The sequence below is a fragment of the Akebia trifoliata genome, chromosome 9 (assembly GCF_017979445.1).
Source record: "Akebia trifoliata isolate Shusen 1 chromosome 9, ASM1797944v1, whole genome shotgun sequence".
NCBI lineage: Eukaryota > Viridiplantae > Streptophyta > Magnoliopsida > Ranunculales > Lardizabalaceae > Akebia > Akebia trifoliata.
In genome coordinates, this window is record NC_141383.1 from 516,967 (window position 1) to 541,861 (window position 24,895).

Here is a 24,895-nt window from a genome sequence, read left to right on the forward strand (position 1 = left end):
CTGGATGATCTTTTCCCAATTCCTCAATCCCTAGAGTTTTCTTTGTTTTAGTACGCGATGATCAACTTGAAACTTGCAACCATTTATGTCCGAACCATTTCAAAAAATTCAACATTCTTCAATCTTTTATTAAAAGGTGAAGGAGCAAAGCATGGGTTGCTAGAAGAATATCAAAATCTGGAAATAAGTTACCTTCTCAGGGCAAGGTCAAAAATCAACTAAAATTTAACTATTGTATAATAAGTACTGTGAAGATGGGGATTTGTCTAGAGATGTGGAAGATCATATCAAAATTATCTTTTTACCCTTTGATCAATTTGATATTTTCATCGAGCTTATGTTGTGATAGAGAAGCTTAGATCCAATTAATAGAAATCACAAATCTAGGATGATATTTCATTAGTGTGCTCAGTAAGAGAGAAGGCGAAGTTTTCATGGGCCGACGACGGGTAGAGGAGAGGAGCATTGAATCATCCTCCCATACAATAAATGAAAGGCAATGAGATCAATTGCTTTGATAGATCCCATCAAGAATGATTCTGTTGTGCTGAGAACCAACTTGATTTGATTCCCATAATCACCGGATCAAGAACATCATGATGAATGCATATGAAGAAATATCAAAGTCTTACAATAAAATCACTTATAATGTTTATTTATAACATAATGGTACGGTAATATTAAAGCCCTTATAATATAAATAAATCTATTGGTAATTTTATTATGAGTCGTGATAATCTGACACTCACCTCTGACATACGCCCCCTTGTGCCCCCATCACAAAATCGTAGATCATTTGCCTTGGGAAATACCCAGAAAAAGATTTATGATTCTACGATGGTAAAAAAATCATTGTTATTGCCTCCACACAAAAAAAATTCCACTCTTAGTTTGCCCCCCCATGTGTGCAAAATCCTGGCTCTGCCCTTGGCTATGGAGAGGAGGCCATAGCTACTATGCCCAACACTAGTAGGTTAATTCTTGTCCTAACTTCTTAAGTTGCCACACCATGATGAGAGGGCTAACAAAGAGTGGATGAATTTGATGAGGAAGCTAAAAAGAGCTCCAGTCAATTAGATGAGAAAGATAATAAGCATTAGGCAAAGTAAGAACCTGAATGCTAATAAACCCACAACTTTGAATGTTTTTTGTCATTTCGGAATATTTTGATCAAAGAAATCTTAATTTTTTTTTTTTTTTTTTCTTTCCAGGTCAAAACATTACCTTCAGATGAAATTTTAAAGTTTGGGTACTATCCTTAGGTTCCCATTTGCTCTCTCTAGGGGCGTATAGTGGCCTCAAGGATGAAGAATCGTGCTAGAGTTGTCTTCCTTTTGGAATGGGAAGTAGGGGGCATGGGTGGTATCCTCAATCCCTTAAGATGGTATCCACAGTGCAATTCACCCCCTTAAACTAGAACATATTATAGGAATGCAATTACTATCTCATACCATGGTTTTGAATCTCATCCGAGTTGTCCCCATAGCGTCCACCAACGAGACAGGTTGACAAATCATCTCAAAGACATGATTTGTTCTACTTCTAAGGCATTTTTCTAAATCTCATCTGGGACGACTCAAATAAATCAGATATCTTGTCCAAGACAACTCAGTCTCATTCATCGACCAGAAGAGACTTTAAAACAAGTTTTAAAACCAGGGGTCATACACATCTTTACCAAGCAATTCAATGAAAATTTGTGGCTATTTGCAGAGGGGTAACCAAGAATTCGAGGTCTAAGAATAGGTCTTGGTTGTGATTCGTCGACCACAAATCACTTCAAGATATTTTAACCTCAAATGAATCAAACTATCGATATAAAAAATTCCAACTGTTAAAAGGATCAGCCAATATTTCACCAATGAACCCTTATGAGAGGAAATCAATCTTAAATCATTCCTCATAAAACAAGTCTCATCTTCGATTTTTTTTTTTTTAAAGTCCAGTCCCGAAATCAAATATCCAAAGTGAGTTATATAACATGCATAAATTGAATTATATATATATAACCAAAATAAGATAAAAAAATCTTAATCCAAGTAGTCATAATTAGGGGTGTCAATGGATAGTCGAAAATTCGAATTTGAAAAATCGGATATTATCTGAAAATTTTGAATATCGGATTCAAATTTGAATAGTTTTATATATTCAACTCCTTATCAGATACGGATTCGGATATTAACATTTTGAATCCGATAATATCCAATTCGAAATAATATATGTTATAAATATTATTTTATTTCATTTATTTTTTATATAAATAATATAATATATTATTTTATTTGATTTTTTATTATTATATACATAGTATAATATATAATAGATTTTTTTTTTAAATAATAAAAGACCAATTAGATAAGGAAAAATTGGGTTTTTTTTTTAATATACAAATTATTCGAATTCTAATAAGATATTATCTGATATCCGATAGGATAATCGAATTCAAATTTGGATAGAATTTTAGAACATCCGTCGGATTCGAATATCAGATAAAAATTTTGGATTTGGATTTGGATTCGGATATTATTGTATCCGAACCGATAAGCATATGTTGACAGCCCTAGTCATAACCTCACACCCCTTACCATTTTGAAAAGACTAATGATAAAATGATGTGCTAAAACATACTCGGTTGATGTGGCAAGTGAATAAAACCATAGATATTTTTCCTTGTGTATCCCGAAGAAAAATCTATGGGTCTGTGCACTTGCCACGTCAACCGTACACAGACCACATACGTTTTGGCACATCATTTTTATCACGTCTCTTTCGAAAAATCTAAATACCCAAACACCAAACAAAAAAACATACAAAGCCCACCTCAAGTCCTTATAAGATCTAAAATCCAAACCATATAACAGTAAGACTACCCACACCTCAAATCCACAAATTTTAAATTGGTACAAAAATAAATAGCTTAAAAAACCAATTAAAACTAAATTGACATTAAAACAAGAAAAATAAAACCCAAGATACCTCTTCAAAAGACTTATAATCATTAACACAAAATTAGGAGTCTCAACCAAAAGTTATAAAAAAAAAAAAAAAATGAAGTCATCCACATCTTACACAAATCAACTAAAACCCATTCCATTTATCGACCTATGTATTTTTTTTTTTAGAGAGTTTCTATTGCCACACCAAATTTTACTAATGCCAATCAACTGTGTGAAATTTTTTGTTGATTTATATAAGAATTGGTGTGGCATTAATAAAAGTTGGTGTGGTAATAATAACTTTCTATTTTTATTTTTATTTTAAGAGAGTTTCTATTAACACGCAAACTTTTACTTGTAACACAGCAATGTATATGTTGACAACAGTTTAATTTCAATAGGACTTGTGAGTTGAATGTAAAAGTTGGTGTGCCAATAGAATATCTCTTTTCTTAATAATATTCCTCCACATTTGAATATTTTGAGTCCTCCTCCAATATCTTCAAAGGCTATATAGTACGCGATCTCTACGTTACCGACACGGCAAGGGTAGAGAGGTTATGTGTCCTTGCCACATCAGCCACGTACCAACGCATATTATTTACCAAAGTATATAATATAATTTACATGTTTTCATCCATTTTATCGGTCATGTCCATATCCGATTAAAATATCATTTATCAGGAGTTGATTTGGTAAATTATCAAATCAAAATCCAAAATAAAAGTTAAGGTACTGTTTGCTAAACTGAAAAAAATAAGTGCTGAATAGCATTAAGCGCTGAATTTAAGTGATGAAAAAGTTATTTGTTTAGATGTTGAATCATTTTTGTTACATATTGCTGAAGTTGGTAAATTGTCTTTATTATCCTTATAATCATATTATACATTGTTTGCATGTTTCAAATGCCTATTTCTTATCAAACACAATAAAATATATTATTTCTTATAAAGTTAAAATACAATTTATTTTTAAATAATAAATAATACTCAAATCTTCAATTTATAAATAATAATTTCTATTTATAAAAGCCCAAAAATTTCAAATTAAAAATAATAATGTCATACAAGTCACTAAAATTTGAAATCAACATTAAAAGTACTTTATTTTGGATGAATAATTTTCGATGGAAATGAAGGATGTGTAATTATAAAAGCACACTATGAATTAATAAGGGCAATCCACACTATAGCCAATTTTTTTTGTTTTATATGGGTTAAAGTTTTTGGAATAAGTAAATTTTTAGTGAGAATGGTCTATATGGTCTAGAGATCTTCACAAAAAATCAGTCTATTTTGAAACTTCTAACTTGTCAAAAATAGTTATAAAAAAAAAATGACGATTTACGATTCTTGAACTTGTTTTGATAGAATTAGAAGTTTCAGGATGTGCTGATTTTTGGTGAGGATGACCTCCTCATTGTAGAGGTCATCCTCATCAAAAATCAACTTATTCCAAAACTTTTAGTCCATATAAGACAAAATAATTTAATCATGGTGTGAGTTTATTAATTTGTGGGGTGCTTATATACTAATGACAAGATCATCCTCATCAAAAAAATAACTCATTCCAAAACTTTTAACTCATATAAGACAAAATAATTTAGCCATGGTGTGGGTTTATTAATTTGTGGGGTGCTTCTATACTTATCCATGGGATATAATAGGTAATATCCTTTTAAGAATAAGGGTAAACTTGTCAATGCTCAAAAAAAATGAAGGGCATACTTGTCCGTATTGAAAAAAGCGAAGTGCTTACCGCTTCAGCACTTTTTTTCAGCATCAAAATAGTGCTGAATTTTATTCACTTATTTTTAACAATAAACGTTGAAAATATAGAGTAAACAAACGCGCTATTTTGACAAAAAGTACTGAATTTAATTTTTTTTCAGTGATAAGCGCTGAAAAATAGCACAAACAAACACTGAATATAAAAATACAGATACAACCAATTGTTGTTATGTAATAAGATCGGTTAGACGAGGGAAACCACCAATATTGTGAATCTTATTATTTAAAAAATAATAATAAAAAGAAGGATGTCCCGTTCTTAACCAAGGTCAGGTGGCACCCCATTATATGCCATGTGGCATTTTTGATGACCCACTGACCGTATGAATCCGTGATCCATCCCTCGGTGAATCACATCCATTAATAATGGCATTGTCTTAAGAATGATTTATAATCGTTGGATTTAAACTCTTTTTCAAGAACTTAAATTTAGTAGATACAAGTTATCACCAACACTACTCATTTGTTTTTTATTTTTTAACAAATTTAAATCCATGGGGGGCCTTATTTGTTATTTTAACCTCAATCACTCGTTATCATTAGTTAGGAATGCTTTTTGTTGATTAGACAGTTTGGAGCGAACCTAAAGCTATAACGCATGAGTCTTATTGCTCTCTCAGCATATTAAAGTAGTTATATCTTACATGTATGTATGATTAATTAAAAAAATTAATTAATTTTTGAACTTAAATATTAAATAATAAAAAACAGAAAAATATATGACGGAGGAGGATTTAAGCCAATAAGAATTTTGATTAGTGAAATTCAGTTAATCATGTATTAATAGATTTAACTCCATTTAAATCATCCTTGATGATGGGCCATCCCTCCTCATGAACACATTGAGGCATCGGTGTGGTATCTAGGGGTGCAACTTGGTCCGGTTCAAACCGAGAACCGATGGCTTTGGGGTGGTTTGATTTGATTTGGAATCAGTTGCGGTTCGATTCCGGGTTACAAAAATAGAGAACTGATCAATTGGGTTCGATTCTTGGATCAAGTTTGTATAGAACCGAACCAAACCGAGAATCGAACACCTATGCAATAAATAAATACATATGTATATAATAATTATTATGAATTATTTTAAGCGTTATTACATAGATTAGTGATCTTTTATAGATAAACTAATGGTTTTTTTATGGATAGATTTGTGACTTATTATATGAAATTTTATGTTTATTTTTTCATTAAAAAATATTACTTATAATTTATAAAATATTTGCAATTCGTGAAATCAAACCGAACCAAACTGATTTTAATTTGATTTGGTTCCAATGGAATTTGCTTCGGTTCTGGTACTTATTTAGTGGAACTGATCTATGTTGATTCGATTCCAATTTGACCTCAAACCGAACCGAACCAAGTTGCACCCCTAGTGGTATCTGTCAAACATCCTTTGACGCTCAAATTACAGAGAATAATAGACGATTCTCTTTTTCTCAAGAACTTTCCAAAAAAGTTGAAAAGCCATTTCTCTCAAAATCTATTTCCCCACTGTATAGATTCTCCTCTTTCTTTAATCACTCATTCTAATACATCACCCTATTTGGGGGAATTTGAATTTAACTCCATCTAAATCCTTCATATGGATAATTGTGATTAATGTGATCGATCATTCCTATAATCTCAAGATACTTTTCAAAAATAAATGTCAAACATAATAAGATAACTTGTCGTGTTATGCCACTCAAGTTTACCCTTCCCTACATAAGGAAGAGTACACATTCCGCTCACTCGGCCTAATATGCCGAATGGAGCTTCTGAGCTACACATGCACGTCCACACGCCTGGGTTGTGTTGGATCAACCCAAACTTCACCTCTCTTAGATCCGAAAATATATAAGGCCTAGATTTAACTCAAGATTTATCATGTACAATTTTTATTATTATTATTATTTATTTTTGTTGAAGATGGCTTTAACGGATTTTGAACTAGTCTTAATCAGCTTTACTAAGTTTGGCACATTCCATTAAGGTCCTGCTTGGTACATCAACAAATCTTCATAATAGCAACATTTTTTAAATTTTATTATTGGTGGGTGTTTGATTACAACATCATAAAGTGATTCCATGCATAAATCATCATTTGGTTTAGTCATCAAGCCACAACCTTAAAGTTGGATTGCAACATGTCAACCAATTGAGCTATGGGTCTAAGCCCAAGATTTCATAGTTTTATTTTATTATATTAAGAACTTAGATAATTGAAATTGAATAACTAAGTATTTGTTAACATTATGGTGGTCGTGTGACTTTTCCATCAATCGATCACACCTAAAGATCACCAACAAAACAAATTTTTTCAAGGAATCCGTCACTAATTCTAATATCAACATCAGGTACCAATCAAGACCACTTTCTTCCTATTATTTTTTAAGTGTTTGAAAATTTCTTCATTCATAGTAGTAAGCCAAACATGATTTTTAGCAGTAGATTTAAATCCTTTAAGTCAGTGGATGCAAGGAAAGCAGAGAGAAGATCAGAGGATCCCAAAAGAGCAAGATTTGTCGGGTGGTGAGTTTTGAAAATATCAGCTTTGTGGATGAGAAACCATCGGAGTTGTCGCAATAAGAGTAGTGATAGGCGGCTTGGTGGGAAGCTCAAGAGAAACTGGGCTGGGATCCAAATGCGACGAGGGTGGACCTGCAAGAGAATCATTGGCCTGCAAAGACTCATCCACTGGATTAGTACAAATACGACACGGGTTAGATCCAGATTGTGCAATTTGCCGAGAATGGGACGTGATGGGAGCATTTTTGTAAGGGTTAGACTAGGTTCCAAAAATTTTGAAAATTGGAGGGAGGATATGGGATAAGCCTGGGATGTATCTAGGAAGGGAAAGTGAGTCTCATCGAACTGAGCATGTCAAGTGATATATAGCCTAGAGGTGGTGGGGTCAAGACAACAGAACCCTTTGTAAGAGGAGCTGTACCCCTAAAAAATGCAAAGAATGCTATGAGGGGAAAATTTGTTAGCCATATAATCACGTAAACAAGGATAAACACGACAACCAAATGGATGAAAATTTTCATAATTTGGAGATAAACCATATAGAAGCTCAAATGGGGACTTACCTCCAAGAAGTGGGGTGGGCAATCGGTTGATGATGTAAGCTACAGTGCTAAAGGTGTCAACCTAGAAGCGAGAAGAAGTGTGACAATGGAAAAGCAAAGCTAAGCCGGTCTCAGTCACATGACGGTGTTTCCTTTCAGTGCGACCGTTTTGGGCGGGAGTATATAGACAAGAGAGTTGATGATGAATGCTAGAGGTACGAAGATGGGTTTTAAAACAGTTGCTAGTAAATTCTATACCAACGTCACTTTTAAATTTTTTTATATGAGTAGAATGTTGATTTTCCACAAATTTTGAAATTGAATGAAGGTATCATAGAAGTCAGATTTTAATTTCAATGGATAAAGCCAAGTGAAACAAGAATAATCATCAATGAATAAAACATAGTAGGCAAAACCTAAATTGGATTTTACGGCTAAAGGGCCCTAGATATCACAATGAATAAGATCTAACACATTAGACGACCTATGTTCATTACGTGGATAAGGTAAACGATGATTCTTTGCAAGTTGGCATGTATCACAGAATTTAGGAGATGGTAATAAAGAGGTAAGATAAAACTGTCATTTTTTATTTAAAAAAGAGATAATAGAATGATTTACATGTCCAAGGTGAGCATGCCATAAATCATACGACGCATGAAGAGATTTATTTTTAAGGATAGAAATAAAAGCGGAATTTCCGCGCTCTAACACATATAGGCCTCCATCGCGTTTACCGGTTACCACCACCCTTCCTGTTTGACGATTCTGAATAGTGAAAAAAAATTATTAGTAAATGTAACAGATAAAGAAAAATCATGAGTTAATTTACTAATGGACAAAAGATTTTTAGTAAGGTGAGGGACAACCAAAACATCTAACAAATGAAGATCTGGGGAAGGTGAAATTTTACCAATGTGGGTAATAAGTAGGGACGCACCATTCCCTACAATCACACAATTCTTACCCATGTAGGCTTTGGACTGGTTCAAAGTGGAGTGGGCTAGAGTCATGTGGGTCGAAGCCCCTGTGTCAAAGAACCAATCTGGAGCTTCATTTTCAGACAGGAAACATGAAGCGTTGAAGGCTTTTGCAAGTTGCGTAGATGGTTTATGCTGATGCCGATCATATCGTTGCCGGCACCGATCAACATAGTGTCCTTCCAAGCGGCAAATCTAGCATCATGGTGGACGATGACCTTGAGTAGATTGGGCACGACCCTGTCTGTGACTAGAAGTTTCCCTGCAGGAGCCATTTGCGCGGCCACGGCTATGGCGAGACAAGCCACCCCTGCGATGAGAAGAGGTTTGGTTAGCAGTAAATGCTGCAGCTGAGGGCGCCGGAGTTTCCAGAGATTTTTGAAAGAGTTCAAAACTTTCCGCTTTGGACACAAGATTTGGGAAGCAGGGGAGAGGCGTTTATGCCATTTGGGCAATAGAGAAACTGGAGAAATCAGGCCTTAGACCACGAAGAAACCAGTGAACTTTGTCAGTTTCATCAACGGGGCGACCAATGGCGTGAAGCTGATCACATAGGGCCTTGAAAGCACGGGCGCAGGAAGTGACAGGACCGGTGTTGTGCTTCATTAATTGGAGGTCATCTTTGAGGCGAATTTCACGGGCTTTAGAACAGTGACTAAAGGTGTTTTCCAAGGCAGTCTAAACCTCGCGGGATGTGGAGAGGCCGACGTCTTCAACCATGGCTTCTTTTGTGAGAGAGGAGAGGAGAAGACTGAGAAGATGTTGATTGGTTGCTTTCCATGCCAGGTGTTTGGGATTTGGTGTTTGAGAGGTGGGAGGATCAAATGGAGGTGGGGGCACAAGGGTACCGTCCACATGACCTAGCAGACCTTGGCTCTCGAGAAGTGGAAGAAGTTGACTCTTCCATAAGAGATAGTTGGAGGAGGAGAGTTTGATTATAACCATGTGAATCATGGTGTTGAAGGGAAGGAGGGTGGGAGAAGAATCAGACTGTATACATAAATGGTGATTACAAAATAAATGGAAAGAATTAGCAGAAAATCAACTTCTAAAATTAGGGGTCAATGGATGCACATATGGAAGGCCTTTGATTTGCTAGGCTTTTGATTTTCCTTTGATTAAGGCAGAGAATCCTCAATAATTTTGATCAAAATCAATTCTATAAATGAATAGCAAAAATACTACTTAGTAGTATAAACTTCGAGAAATAAATAAATATGCGGTTCTCTCATACTTGAATGACTCAAGACCTAGATCGGTGTCCCCTTCCTATAGCATAGAAACGGTGTCTAAGTGACATTTTTTGGTAAGAGTTTAAGACACATTGGATTTGTATGGCACGTAGACCAATGTGTTTGTTTCCAATAAACTCAGGCTACATAGATATTTTATTTTGTTTTAGGAACAGGACACCTTTCTCCATCGGGAGTACTCTAGTTGAATTATGTATATAAGTAAATCAAATTGTTGAACCCATATCAGAACGAATCGATGAATCAGGTAACATAGATTCATCAATCTGAACAAACCTAAGCCCTCGTGATCACATTGACCCAAGAAACATGTTTGATGACCCAACACTCAATTAAGATTTGATTATGGATCATACTGAAGTAACATTTCTAATGTGGATGTACCATAACCATAGAGCTAGTAAGATATTTGTCCAACAACAACAACAAAAGTCCTTTTTCACGTACAGAACCTCTACCAAAACATGTATAGGTGACAATAGTGAATGCATAGCTAAACTTATTGTCCCACTTAAGTTAGCCATTAATGAATCCCGAGGGATTGGCTCAATGGCAATTTCGAACCAATACGATTAATTCCTCAGAAACCATCCATGAGGGCACACCCTCACTTATTGGTGCATGTGATGTGTGGGTCATGCATTGCACATGCTTCACACCATGATGTTTGGACTAGGTCTTAATTATTTATTACACGTGGTACCAAATAAAGTGGGCCAACAAATCTTTGCACCTTCTACTACCCACGTAACGTGTTTGTCCAACTATAACTTCTTCCACATACCAAAATATCTTTTCTTGCCGCCTATGAAAAATATTTATTTTCACATGGGTGACATGTCCCTTTATCTTGGTCTTCTCTTATAAACCAAAAAATATTACTTAAATACCCTCATCTTCAATCTCTAGGCAAAAATCCTTGAATCCCCTCTCCCCACCAAATATATATATATATATGTATATAATTGGCCAACTTCAATCTCTTCACTTAATGTTCAGTTATTTTTAATCTTATCCTCAAAACATTATTTTCAAACTCTAATAAATGAAAAACCCTTGATTTTTATGTCTAAATTTTATCGCCTTCTACTTCTCCAAAATCCTATCTCATTCTTAATGTTTGAAAGTTGAAGTGATTGAATCTTAGCAATGAAGTTTTTTTTTTTTTTAAATTCAAAATATTATCGTTCAGCTGTTCAAATAAAAATTCCATCATCTTCTACTTCTTCAAAAATTTTAATTCATTCTTAATATTTGATTTTTGAAGTAGATAGAATATGAAGGTTGAAGATGAAAGAAAAGAAAAACCTAAAAGATTATCGATGACTGATTTGAAAAGAAAAATCAAGAACATTTAATTACAGGATGAAGATAAGGGTATTTAAATCATTTGCATTTTTCTATTAGAGTAGACCGTGGTCAAGGATATATTTCATTAATTTAAAAACATAAAAATATCTCAAATATTCACCAAATGTTAATTAAGTAAGTATTTTATCTTCATATTTAAGACTAATTTTCTTGTCTTTTGGTCTCGTTATAGAGTACAAAAGAGGAGTAATAATCAAAATTGATAAAATATTATTTATTTTTTTAAAAGGAAAAAAAAATTAGAGAAGTAGATATGAGCTTAGGTTGCGTCAAGAAGACGATTTCTTTATGCCACGTGGCGTAGTTTAACGCTGCTTCACGTTTACGCTTACCATGGCCGACTGCTCACCAACAAACTTAACAGCATAAACCTACCACGTAATTATTCGACGTCAACACTACGAAATCTTTTCTTCCTATATTGCCCCTCTTATTGATCAAATTTATCGAAAATGCCCTTAAGTTTGGAGAATTACCAAAAAGGACGATATTCTTCTTTCGTCAAATGGTGGAATTGGAACGATGACTCTCCTTAGGATAAGACCTTTGAAATTAGAATTACATCCGACTTGTGTGAATTCAGATTTGGATTCCTAGGAAGTATTAAAGACTATTCACTTGAAATGACTAAAATACCCTTTATTATAAGTTAAAATATGAAAAATCGGCTTGATTGGTAAATTTTTCAACATTTTGAACTCATTTGTGGGTTTGTTCATGGAAGCTTTCGTAAAAGAATGATAAAAGAAAATTTGTATTCACACAACAACAAATTCTAAATATACCGGATGTTAAAACCGATCCCGATCGATCCGATCCAAAAAAATATGAAAAATCTGATTTTTGATTCAGATTCGGATTGAAATCTTAAATCCAAAACAATCTTGAATTGGATATACTCCAATCCGTTCCAAAAAGAAATTCAATCCGAACATATTTTAATACTTTTTTTTATTTTTAATTTCATATAAATACAAATATATAAAACATGTTAGTCTTTTTTATTTCTCTCTGTTATTTATTGTTGAAAAGTAGATTTTTTAAAATTTTATATGATTTTATATTTTTTGAACATTAATAATTTAAAAATAAGGCATGTGTTCGAATCGGTTTTAGATTAAGAATGAAATGAAACGAGTCGGATTCGGTTCACATATTCATTAATCCGTACAAATCAGATCAGGTACATATTTAAAATTTTTTGGATAGGTATTGGAATGATACTGATCCAGTACCGAACCGATCCATTGCCAATCCTACTCATAACGATTAGATCATTCTGTTAGGGATGGCTATGTTGCACTTGAATCTCACTTGGATGTTTTAGACCTAATCATCCTCCAAATCTTATTCTTCTAATATTGGATTGCTTTCCTAGATATTGAAAATCCACTTTATGAATTAAGAATCTTATTCTATCTACTTTGTTACTAATTTTCTTTCCTTAATCAAATATTTCTTCTTTAATCATAATATAATATTGGTGATTATAGCAATAATTAGTGTCCAAATACAAGTAAGATAACATGATTCTCTTTTTCTTAAAAAAAAAAAAAAAAAATATTTATCATCTTAGAGATATTATCATTTTTAAATTATTCAAAAAATTAATATATAACGTAAAATTGACTATAGAACATTAAATATTTCAAATTAGCTTGAAATGTATCAAAATATTTCGATAGAGACTATCTCAATTTCTCTCCTAATCAAAGACAATCTCACAATTTGATGAAGACATTTGTATTGAAGTTGAGAGGTGATAGATTTGTTGGACACTATTGTAATTAAAGGAATTCAAGACAAAACCACCTACGGAATTAAACAACTGTCAGTCCCACAATTTCATTTCCCATACAAACATTTCTTTGTCGACTCTAGAACGTTGGGAGGGGGGGCATATCAGTCAAATTAAAGAATATTTGTATACGCGTTGGAAGGGCGGGTTATTTGACTTGGTCAAACAAGACTAAGCTTTGACCAAAATTTATATTTAAAAAAAGAAAAAAAACTATAATAACGAGATGATTACATTATACGTGATCGGACCAAAAACATGTTTGGTAGAATTCTGTTGGTCTCTATTTTAAAATTAGAAAACTCGACTTGACTCAATAGACTTATGCCAAAACTCGGACAAGTCAAACAAAAATATATTTAAAAAAATAATTTTAATATTTTAAATAAATAAAAAATATTAAATTTTGTTCTCCATAGAAAATCATATTTATATATTTAGTCAAATTTTTTAAGCAAGTCAGTGTATTTTCAAGCTGACTCATCCAAGTTGATCAATTAACTTAATAATTTTTGAGTTAACTCAACAAATTGGTTCTATAGAGTTTTAGAGTATCGAAAACATAGTAAACAAGCTCACAAGGGGTTCAATTTGGCTAATTCGGAAAATTTCTTTAAAAAAATTAGGGATTATATAAATGGTGATTTCTTTCCTTAAAAAAAAAAATAATAATAATAATAATAATACATGAATGATAATCAACCTCCCTAAAAGTCCTATGTTGTTCTTGACATTCGAAGGTTGAAGAAGATAAAATTTGGTGGTTGAAAGGTAAAAATATTATCATATTTGGAAATTTATGAATTTTATGAATTCGATTGACTTTTCCGTTATTAAGATAAGTTTATGAATTTTTGGAAAAATTCAAAGAATATTGAGTCTAACATAAAACAATCAAAATCCAATCAAGTCGACTCATTGAGTTTAGAGTTGACTCAACAGGTTTTAGAACTATGGTTAGTCCAACCTCGACTTGGGCCCATGGTTAGGTCAAAGATAAAGATACAAAACGAGGAATAATTTTAGATGGAAAAAAATTAGGCAATTTCGTAATTCTTATAAAAGAAAAGGGCAAATAGCAAAAACAAGGTTCAAAAGAGTCGTCTCGAAGTAATCCAAAACAAAGAGATATTTCTCATCACCCTCCTCTCACCCTCTTTAGTATATAAATACACAAAAACACAAAACACAAAACACAGAACACAAAGCAAAGGAGCTCAAAACAGAGAATATTAAGGTGAGAGAATTTTCATCACTTATTTCATAGAGAGAAGAAGAAGAAGAAATGGAGCAAAGAAAGAACAAAAGCAGAGATGGGCAAGAGAGAAAGAATGATAATTTGGGTTCTTCACCAATTCACAGCCAAGTCAGAAAGATCAAACAAGAAGAATATGAAAAGATTAAGGACCCATCTCAGCCTCAACCCGAGATCAGACCCGTTCTTCGTGAGATCACGAGACAGCTCTCGCGCTCACCGTTGGGGAGAGCAGGCCGACCCATATCTGTTGGTGACTCATAATGATATGGAGATGGTTGAATTTCATCGAAGGCGCCTAGTCTCGACGAGTAGGAGGAACATAGTCTCTTTGTTTACAGTTTCTAGGTGTGTCTCTATGTGTTTAGTTTTGTTGTTTTCTTAGGCAAGTTGGTTTTCTATCATCCCACTTAGTAGGTTTATAAAGGGTATATGTATATCCCTTGTTTTTGATGGGCAGATGTGATTATTACATGTAAAATTAGGCGGTTTTTTCTGTTACCTTCCTCTGTGTATATATATTCCTATGTTGAATGATCATTTCTGCGTCTAGGGTCCGATTTCAACTAATAATTTTTCTATTGGTGATGATGGTTTTAGCAAGAATTGAATTGGAGAAAAGGGTTGATGATAGTTTTAAAGAATTTGATCGAAGAACAGAATTCCTGCGACCGACTCCAAATATTTGGGATAAGGCTTTGATGCTGATGGATGTGTTCAATGTTTTTGTCTGGAAACACTATTCATATTTACTAAAATCTTATAAAGTTCAGGATCCAAACAAAATTTGTGTGAAATTCTTATTTTGATCATTTAAAGATTTTTCTTGATCTAAAGTTGAATATTCAGTAAAAAGGTTTGACCAGAACATGAAGAAGAAGAAGAAGAACACTACTCCCGCAAACTGATTCTGGTTTTCCAGACATGCATATTTCTCTCTATTAAAATTATTTTCTAATTTACAACAACAGGTCATACTATTTATTTTTATTTTGGTAGAGTTTAGATTTCAAAGATCATGTTTCCAAGACTGTAACAATCAGGGTGGTGTTCTTCCACTTATCGATAAGTTAACGTAACTAGACGTCATTTAAGACAATAAAAATAGTAACACCGTTTGCAATACATTTGATATATAGAAATAATTTATTTTCTGATATATATATATATATATATATATATATATATATATATGCTTTATACGCGATAATTGGTCTGAACTCTAGTTTCTTATAACATGATTATAGAGTTTGCCCGTGCCGTAATCCTCTTTGGGATTGAAGGGGGTAAAAGATGGGATTAAAGGGGGTAAAAGATGAAAGATAGTTAAATTAGAAGGGTAATAAAGTGGGATAGTAGTGTGGACCCATTCTACTGTAACTGGAGTGGGACCTACCCACAGTTGTGTTTTATTATATAGATAGTGGATAGTAAGACCAACTATCCTCTATAGAATTGAATGTTAGAAGATCAAGAAACAACATATGTTGATAAATTTGAGTGTTGTAGAGATTAACAAGTTGAGATGGATGAGTTAAAATACTAGGAAAGAAAAAAAAATTAGAAATGAATACATTCGTGAATATATGAAAATAGCATGATAGATAAGGAGAAAGTCTATTGAACGAAGACCGATTACTTCTTAGTTATAAGGAAAGTGCAAGTTGAAGGTTCTAAAAGACCAAGAGAAAGACCCAAAGAAAAAGTAATGAGATGGTGAAAGTAGATAATGAACAAACTTGAAATAACAAAAGAAATGGCTCGTACACAGAATTGAATGGAGGAATACAATTCGTAAATCTTACTGATGAAGGACGGTGAAGGAAGAAGATGAAAGAAGGGGTTTAGTTAGGGAATCTGTTAAAAGCCCCAAACATAAAACTAAATAAACATAAAATATACTATTTCTTCAAGCTTTAATGTCCCACTCACTTGGCATTTAATTCCAAAAACATAAGAGAAAGTGCAGCTATGGTACTAAATCATGAGATCTCCACAAGTGATTATCATAAACCAAGAAATGTTCCAACGAAACCTGACTTTAATTCTAAGAACAAGAAAATTGAAATAAATAAATAAAAGAGGCAAAAGTACAGGAAACAAACTTGACGATCGGGTGAACTTCAAACTTATGCATTGGCCACTTCCTTCGATGCCAATATCTTCACCCTCCTTGTGAGATTTCTCATCACATCTATGATCACAGATTTCTTTTGAATCCTGAATTGGATGGCCAGCTCTGTTGATCCTGAAACCCCTCCTTTCAACAAAGCTTCATCCTCCATTATTTTGGTTGGAAAGTGTTCCAACGCGATCACACACAAAGCAATTATTGTGCGTAGAGCAGCGACTTCATTTGCAAATCCCAAAGGAGCTTCAGAAGATAATGACTTGAGAGTACCCAAATCATGCTTTTGTACTAATTCCATGTCATTTGTAAGGAGTACTCTTAAGGCTGCCAAGAAGCGACCCTCTACTAAGTCGGGCCCTCCTAAGCTTATCTGTTGCATAGGAAATAAAAAGATGTAAACTTCAATATCATATATCATTCAGGAACTTTAACAGAATAGATTTCAACTAGTTTCGATGGTCAATTCTTTTAACAGATTTATTATATCATAGAGGGGAAATTATATGACAAAAAAAGGGTTGAATTTCTAATTATTTACCAAAAAGATAATAATTTTTCAAACATTACAAAAACTAATTTAAGACGTTTGGACTGTCCAGCAATTTCGTGCTTTCATATTTTTTGAAATGTCAAAAATGCCCATGCACATCTGAACGACTGAACCACGATTGTTTGTGTATTAGGATAGAAATTAAAGTAAGGTTAGCCTTACTAACTTAGTAAGATTTCAAATCTCACTAAAGGTCATTAAGGTCATGCATCCAAAAATATGATCTGATCCCACGGGAATGTAGAGGACAAAATTATATGAAACTATTTTTTGGGGAGTTCGGTAGCTGTCCATTTTCAACACCTTGGATCAAACCCAAAAGAAACTTCTTTTTTTAGGATCTGAGTTTTTCCATGAAATCTAGAGGGCTACGGAGTTGGATTGCCAATTCGGTAATCCATTTGAGCTCCATTTGAAATCTTAATAAAGAAAGTGTTTCTATTAATAAAATGCTGGACAGGTAGATATGAAAGCATAAAATGCCGGACTGTCCAGCGATAAAACATTGGACAGTCCAACATGTTAAATAGTTTTTTGTAATTAAAAAAAAATTATTCTAGTTTTGATAATTAATTAAATAACAATCCTTTTCTGTAATTTTCCCAAAAAATAAAAAGGAAATCTTTGGTGCTGATACAAATTCCTGCCCCGTGCATTGATCAAGCCAAATAGCTCCACAAAGGCTTCCTTTCATTTAGGAGGCAAAAATATTTAAAAACTTACATGTGGTTGACCTCAGTGAAATACTTGTAAAATAAAAGTAAAGACAGATCAAAGGAACCTTAAGAAGAGAGGCTTCTCCTTGCAAACTTAGTTGTGACAGAATCAGCTGCTGCCATGGGGCAGGTGAAGAGAAATTAGGGGAGGGAATTCCAGCAGCCATGCTCGCGGCATCCAGAAGAGCACCATCATACTTGAGTTCAATACAATCGTAAGGGTTTGAGGGGATCACAAAACCGTAATCTATTAGGAAGAAATCATTACTCAAACAACCATAATTGAGCAATATTGGATCATCGGGTTTGATCTGTTTTTCTGCTACGACCTGGTGTACATAGTTCAAGAAAATTAAATTAATTCAGCGGGAAAATAAATTAAAGAGCAAAACGGATTGGACTCAAATTTAGTGATGAAAATTGCAATTTGTGAAGTTAAAAACATGCCTTCACTAACATGTTTGGGTTCCTTGTATCTTGCTCTTGAACGATTTGAGCATTTGGAGTGAAGCTGTGGTTGCACATATCAATAAGAGGAAGCATCATAGGGATATAAGTTTGGCCCCCATTCGGGAGCTTTTCGCCGTGCAAACGGAAAGCCCGAGATGAGACAGCTGACATGGCCCATCCGAGCGAAGATGCATCTACATCTTGACCTTCAAAAGGATGATCATCTGGTTTCACGTTCTCAAGTACATCTTTGACTTCTTTCTCAAAATTGAGAAGAAACCGACATCTCTTATTCACCTAAAAAAAACACATACAACTTTCAGCAATCACTGATAAGATTTGACAGAAATCAGATCAGATGGAAATCCTTCCAAATTTAGAGAGATGCTGTTGGCACCCCAACTATTACTTATTACACCCCAATTTCTAAAATTATTTATCACACCCCGATGAAAGATTAAAACACACCATTCGAGCATTACAAAAGTTCGGTTCATGTTATTACTTCAAGATTACAAAGCATTATAACAAGTTCAAACAACTTCAACAGTTGTTTAAAATCCTAAAATCTAACAAATAGAAATCTTAGAGAGAGAGAGTGTGTGTCTATTGGCACCCCAACTTTTACTTATTACACCCCACTTTCTTAAATTATTTATCACACCTTAATTAAATATTAAAACACACCATCCAAACATTGCAAAAGTTTGGTTCAAGTTATTATTTCAACATTACAAGGGGTTATAACGCATTGAAACAACTTCAACAGTTGTTTACAATTAGGATTAGGTTCATATAAAATCCTAAATCTAACAAATAGAAATCTAAGAGAGAGAGAGTTTCTATTGGCACTTATCAAAAAAATTTCCATCATACGTATCAAAAAAAAGTTTCCAGTGGCACCCCAACTTATACTTCTTCTCAACCATTGACGTATTTTCTTTTATTTTAATTGAGGTGTAATGAGTGAAAGTTGGGGTGCTAATAATAGCTCTCTTATTTTTTTATTCCGATGGGGGTGTAATAAGTAAAAGTTTGGGTGCCAATAGCAGCTATCCTAATTTAAGGTGCTGTCATTCCAATACCTGATGAAGAAGAGGAGCGTAGTGCAGGTTCTTTATGTCTTCCCCGGGAAAAAAGATCGGTACACTGTAAGTTTCAGGGAGATTGCTGATGTACGACCACCAGAAGGAACCAACCATAGATCTTTCTCGAAGAAGCTTCAAACCCAATCTCATTGCCCATAGTTCCTCTGTCACATGCTCCCCACAGGGTCCAATTTACTCCTTATATTGAAAACTCAGTAGTCTAGCCCAATTTGCAGAAATATAAGTCACCAACAAATATGGAAAATTGGAAAAACTATCGGGTATTTATACACCTAGGCCTAGAGAGTTTTCTTCAAGGAATTTATGTTCACATTTTAGGTAAAAAGATCATTGTGTGAACTTAAAGATGTTGATGTGATTTTATGCTTAGTGGCTACACCATCGCTATGTTTTAATATAACCAAGTTGTAAGACTAAACCTAGCATTACAAGTTTCATTTGATGTGCCTGATGTAAAGATTACTCAAACAAATAAAACGAGAATCATCACACTACCTAATGTAAATGGCATGATTATGAACATCTTTACTCGTAGGTTGACGAAAAGAAATATGAATCAGAACTTAATTTTGCTTTCTTACTTATAGGGGTTGCCTTATGATTGTGTATTTTCATACTTGCTTTATCATTTCCTGAAATATCAATGCATGTTTCTTATATTTTCAAAATATCTATAATAGTTATATAATTTACTAAATATTTGCAATATTTCTACGCTAATGAAAATATTTCCACTCCCAAGCTGACTAAATACAAAGAAAAAGTTACACCATAGTGACTGTAAAGATGATATTGGCCTTTCTACTTTTTCTAGCTGTGAGAGAGAGAGAGAGATGCTTATTGCCATATGTGAGGTTTTTGAGACTTTGTTGTTGTTTAGCACCAACCAGCATCTTGACTTTGAAGAGCAGCGTGGTTCTACATCATCCCTTTCAAGTTAAATGTTAATTCTAAGTTACCCAAGTATTGGTTTGAGAGGAAAATCAATGTCTAGGTCATAGTTTCTTACTAGTTTGAATCTTAAAAGTTAATATTTAACATATTATCAACATTAAAATACTTTGCCATAATTTCATTTAAAAGTTTTTAATATTCAGCTGACAACGACCGCACAGAAAATCCATTTCATGTTGGACCAACAGGAGTATTATGACAGGATTTGAAGCATCAACATATTAATCCCAATGTTCTTGGTATGAAGATGACTACAAGCTCCCATTGGCATATAAATGAATTAGAAATTCATATTTGTGCAATCAAGAAAATGCAACCAGCATTCATTAGTCTAAAATTCTTTGGACAGGGGCTCAAAAATAAGTCTTCACAACGAGAAATACCATGAGAGTGGCACAAAGAGGGTTTATGCCCCCCATGCACAGCCCATTAAGGAGCCCAATTGGGGTTGTTCAACTCAAGAGCTTCTAAAGTTGATAGAAGGTCTTGGGTTAGTCTACTACTATAGACACATATCAATCAAATCAGAAGGAAATATTTTAAGATGGTTTTAAGTTATGCTTTATGGAGCCGAATGTTGGGCAGCCAAAAAGCATCATGTTAATAAATTGAGTACAGAAAAAAAATGAGGATGTTGAGATGGGTGAGTGGAAAGCATAGGAAAGGTAAAATTAATATAAATACATTAAAGAAAATGTAGGAGTAACTCCAATAGACAATACACTAAGAGATAGTCTACTGGGATAGCTCGGATATGTTCAATGAAGTCGATTTCTACCTCAATAAGAAGATGAATTTTGAAGATCCTTAAAAAGCGAGAGGAACACCCAAAACAACGTGGATGGCGACAATAAAAGCAAATTAGAACTTACTCTCAATAACAAAAGACTGGTGGTTGGACATATTGAAATGGAGGAACAGTATTCAATTAGCCAACCCCATTGTTGTTGTTGTTGTATAGGGCAGTTTAGATTTTTTTTTTGTGTTTATTTGACTTCTGCATAAATTTAAGTATGCTAATATTTGAAAGATTCTAACATGGTTGTTCTTCAATTAAACTAAAAAAAGATCACCCACTGCTCTAAAATTACACAAAAATAATTCAAACCCAATTCAATTTTCAAAATCTAAGTCCCTTTGCATCAGTTATCAACAAAACCCATTAAGCAAAATGGCATAAACATGTACTATAAACATCAAACTAAAATAAAAATTCCATTGCTCTAAAATTACACAAAAATAACCAAAACTCAATTCAATTTTCATAATCGAAGTCCCTTTGCAGCAGTTATCAACAAAACCCATTAAGAAAATTCACATAAACATGAACAATATACATTAACAAAAAAAAAAAAAAAAAAAACTAAAATGGGTATATGAGAGAAAAAATCCACACATACCAGGAACCTGACAAGCAAGTTGGATTAAAACAGATTCAAGACCATCTCTTCCATCTGAATCGATTGCCTGAAAGCGAAGCGGTATGTGATCCGGAAGAGAGATAAGGTCCGACCCTGTAGGTATCTCCTCCGAAGAAACCAAACCCAGTCCATAGGAGTCTCCATCTGCTAGCTTCAACCCTTGGTGAACGAAACCTCCTTCCTTCCTAACCCATTTGATTAAATCAGGTGGGTTTGGAACCAGTCGCGCAGGATAAGAGGCGCAAGTTAGAGGACGGAAATGGGTTAAAGAGGCAGTTGAGGTTGAAGAGGTTATGAAATCCTTGGTTGCCATTAACAACTTTGAAGCTGCCAAGTTCACCATCTTCTTTACTCTCAATCACAAATTAACGACTGATAGTCTGATACAAAGATCTCTCAACTCTCAAGTCTCAATGTTTGGGCTTTAATGTGTTTTTGTTTTCAAATAAGGCCACGTGGCTAATTATCTACATCAATGGGTCAGTTCAAACCCGAAATCTAATCCGTCCTGATCCAATAACATTGGATCTGGGTCGGGTGATTGATTAATGGATCAGGATCAATGGATCCAATCGGCTTCTCAAAATCCAATTGCTTATCTGATTGGTATCGGGTCGATACAATATTGACCCGAATGTAATTAGACTGAGCTGAAAGCCAAATTAAATTCATTAGGCCATTATTCAAAGGATCAAGCTTTTTAGAATTCATTTGTGATTTTATTGAGGAGTTTTTTATTTTACAAGCTTATCCGGAGGCTCACACTCATCACACACGATTGTGGATCTCTCTTTCAAGTTGGTTTCAATTGTTTATTGAGTTGGGCTCAAAGTCAATGTATCAATTGAACACATTGCCGCGAAGAGAGCAAAATGACTGTTTTACCATCAAATCGTGTATGTACTGATATTATTACAAGTTTCTATGAAATGAGCAATACGTTGATTTGAATTTCAATTTCCTTCAAGCTGTTGGAATTTTGACAGTTGGTATTTTACTGGAAGAAACATTTGCTCGAAACGTTGAGTATATGATTTGATATAGACCTATGAAGATTGAGGTATACCCTTATACTGAGCAAGAATGGAGTCAATGATAATTGCCTGCAATTGTTGGGCAAAGAACGAGGCGACAGATCACTGTAATGGGTTTCTCATAGCGGATCATGAGCCAGAGCGATCTCCTATTTGTTCATCTTCACGCGGAGGTGTGTATGTTTCTGGAGTGAGTCCAAGAAGATGTAAGGGTCCAAAGCTAGATTCAGTTATCTTTTCTTTATGCTCCAAACGACTTATTAGGGGGAAAATTTGGATGTCTTTTTCCTCGATCATCTTTGTCAACCTAGTGATGGCATCTACCATCTGGGTGAAAGCGCCCTCGATCCGCGGGGTGCGCGGATCCGCTTTTGACCCTTGAGGTTTGGGAGTCGCCACCTAGTTGTTACGGTCTAGGAACCGATCAATGACTCTAAACGGATAAAAACTAATCTAAAACCAAAAAAACTGAATTCGGGGATCAAGTTACGGGGTTGGAAGGTGTTAGGCACCAACCCCGCCCGGCCGAAGCCGGTCTCTACTAAATTCCCAAGTAAATTACATTGCTAAAACCTAGATAAGAAAATACATAAAAAAATAATACATTTCCGATGCAAGGACTTGGTTCCCTCAGATCTGACAAAAGAGCTCCTTGTACCGTGCTCCCTTGCTACGTTCTGCTTCCGGATTTGATTTCGGATCTCCGAGGCAAGGTATCTCCTTGTTTTTGAATCTGAACTCTTCAAGTTCGTTGCGGACTTTGGGGGTGTTTTTAGAAGGCTTTTGGGTGTTTTCTAGACTAAAATTGAAGGAGGGATGTTAGCTAAGGAGTTGGGGCTCCAAAACTAGGGTTTATGGGGGGCTAGGAGAGCTTCTAGACCTACTTCTCCTAAGGTTTATCATTTGATACGAAAATATGGTGTGAGCACCTCTATTTATAGAATTTTTTTTAAGGTTGATTTGGATAGAGTTAGTGTTTAATTAGAGATCTTTTAATTAGAGTTGTGTTTTAGTTAAAATTGTTTTAGGTAGAATTGTGTTTTAATTAGAATTGTTTTAGGTAGAATTATTTTTAAGTTAGAACTCTATTAGATAGAGTTATTATTAATTAGAATTCTATTATGACTTTTGGTCTTATTTGATTGACTTTTAATGTTTTGACTTTAGTCTTAATTGATTGACTTTTAATATTTTGACTTCAGTCTTGCTTAATTGACTTTAATTTTGACTTTAGTCTCACTTGATTGACTTTAATACTTTGACTACAGTCTTGCTTGATTGACTTTAAATTTTGGAGAACCCCCTTCCATTATTTCTTTAATTCTTTGGACCCCCAAATGGAGGGGTCTTTAAAGAAATATCCCACGAACCCTCAACAATTTTGCCTGAGAGTCCGATTAATCGATTTTTTAGGTTCAAAATTTTAAATTAATTTCATTAATGTTTCACTTTAATTATTTAATGTTTTATTTATTAATTTCGAATTTTTTAATTATGAAAATTGTGAAATTACCGTTTTGCCCCCGGAGAGGACTTTTCACGTTTTAAGTCGGTTTTTAATGTTCTAGGATGTTTTATAATCGATTTTTCGTAAGGAATTCAATGGAAATATTATTTTGTGTCATTTATGAAAATTTTTATGTGAAATGATTGTGAACTTTATGAGGGGCATTTTCGTAATTTTGTCAAATTCTGTTAAAATTGGTGAAATGATTTATTTGGTTCTGATTTGTTATTTTATGTGTTCGAGAGAGTTTTCCTAAGCGTAACGTAGGCTCTAGGGTTGTTTTGAGGTTAGGGGTATTTTGGTAATTTGGTAATTTTTTAGTGATTTTTATCGTGAAGCTTCTTTTTGGTATGCAAGATGATGATTTCTATGTTTCTGGGGTCGTATTTTCCTAGCGTAGCGTGGTTTCTAAGGTTTTGTCAGTTCGAGATACCTCATCCGGATTTCTGAAACACATCTGGTAACAAAATAAAGCAATGGAATACACATCCATCACTGGGAATCATTGCAATCGGATTGACGAGTTGATTAATCAGGCGAGTGCAAAAATGGGGTGTCTACAGATGCCCCTCTTTGGCAGAGGG

At 34.1% G+C, this 24,895-nt stretch overlaps 2 protein-coding genes across 2 annotated transcripts; one reads left to right on the top strand and one right to left on the bottom strand.

Annotated features, from left to right (window-relative positions):
* The first annotated feature begins 14,370 nt into the window (after window positions 1-14,370).
* On the top strand, window positions 14,371-14,979 carry LOC147393961 (uncharacterized). The gene has a single exon (XM_086454813.1). The coding sequence runs from the start codon at window positions 14,470-14,472 to the stop codon at window positions 14,701-14,703; it is 234 nt and encodes a 77-aa protein (XP_086310939.1). The 5' UTR covers window positions 14,371-14,469; the 3' UTR covers window positions 14,704-14,979.
* A 1,197-nt stretch (window positions 14,980-16,176) lies between these two features.
* On the bottom strand, window positions 16,177-22,182 carry LOC147393962 (Rubisco methyltransferase family protein). The gene is made up of 5 exons (XM_086454346.1): window positions 21,750-22,182; window positions 19,372-19,538; window positions 18,284-18,583; window positions 17,902-18,165; window positions 16,177-16,940 (listed from the first exon to the last, which is right to left on the bottom strand). The coding sequence occupies exons 1-5, from the start codon at window positions 22,111-22,113 to the stop codon at window positions 16,569-16,571; spliced, it is 1,467 nt and encodes a 488-aa protein (XP_086310472.1). The 5' UTR covers window positions 22,114-22,182; the 3' UTR covers window positions 16,177-16,568.
* Between the last annotated feature and the right edge of the window lie 2,713 nt (window positions 22,183-24,895).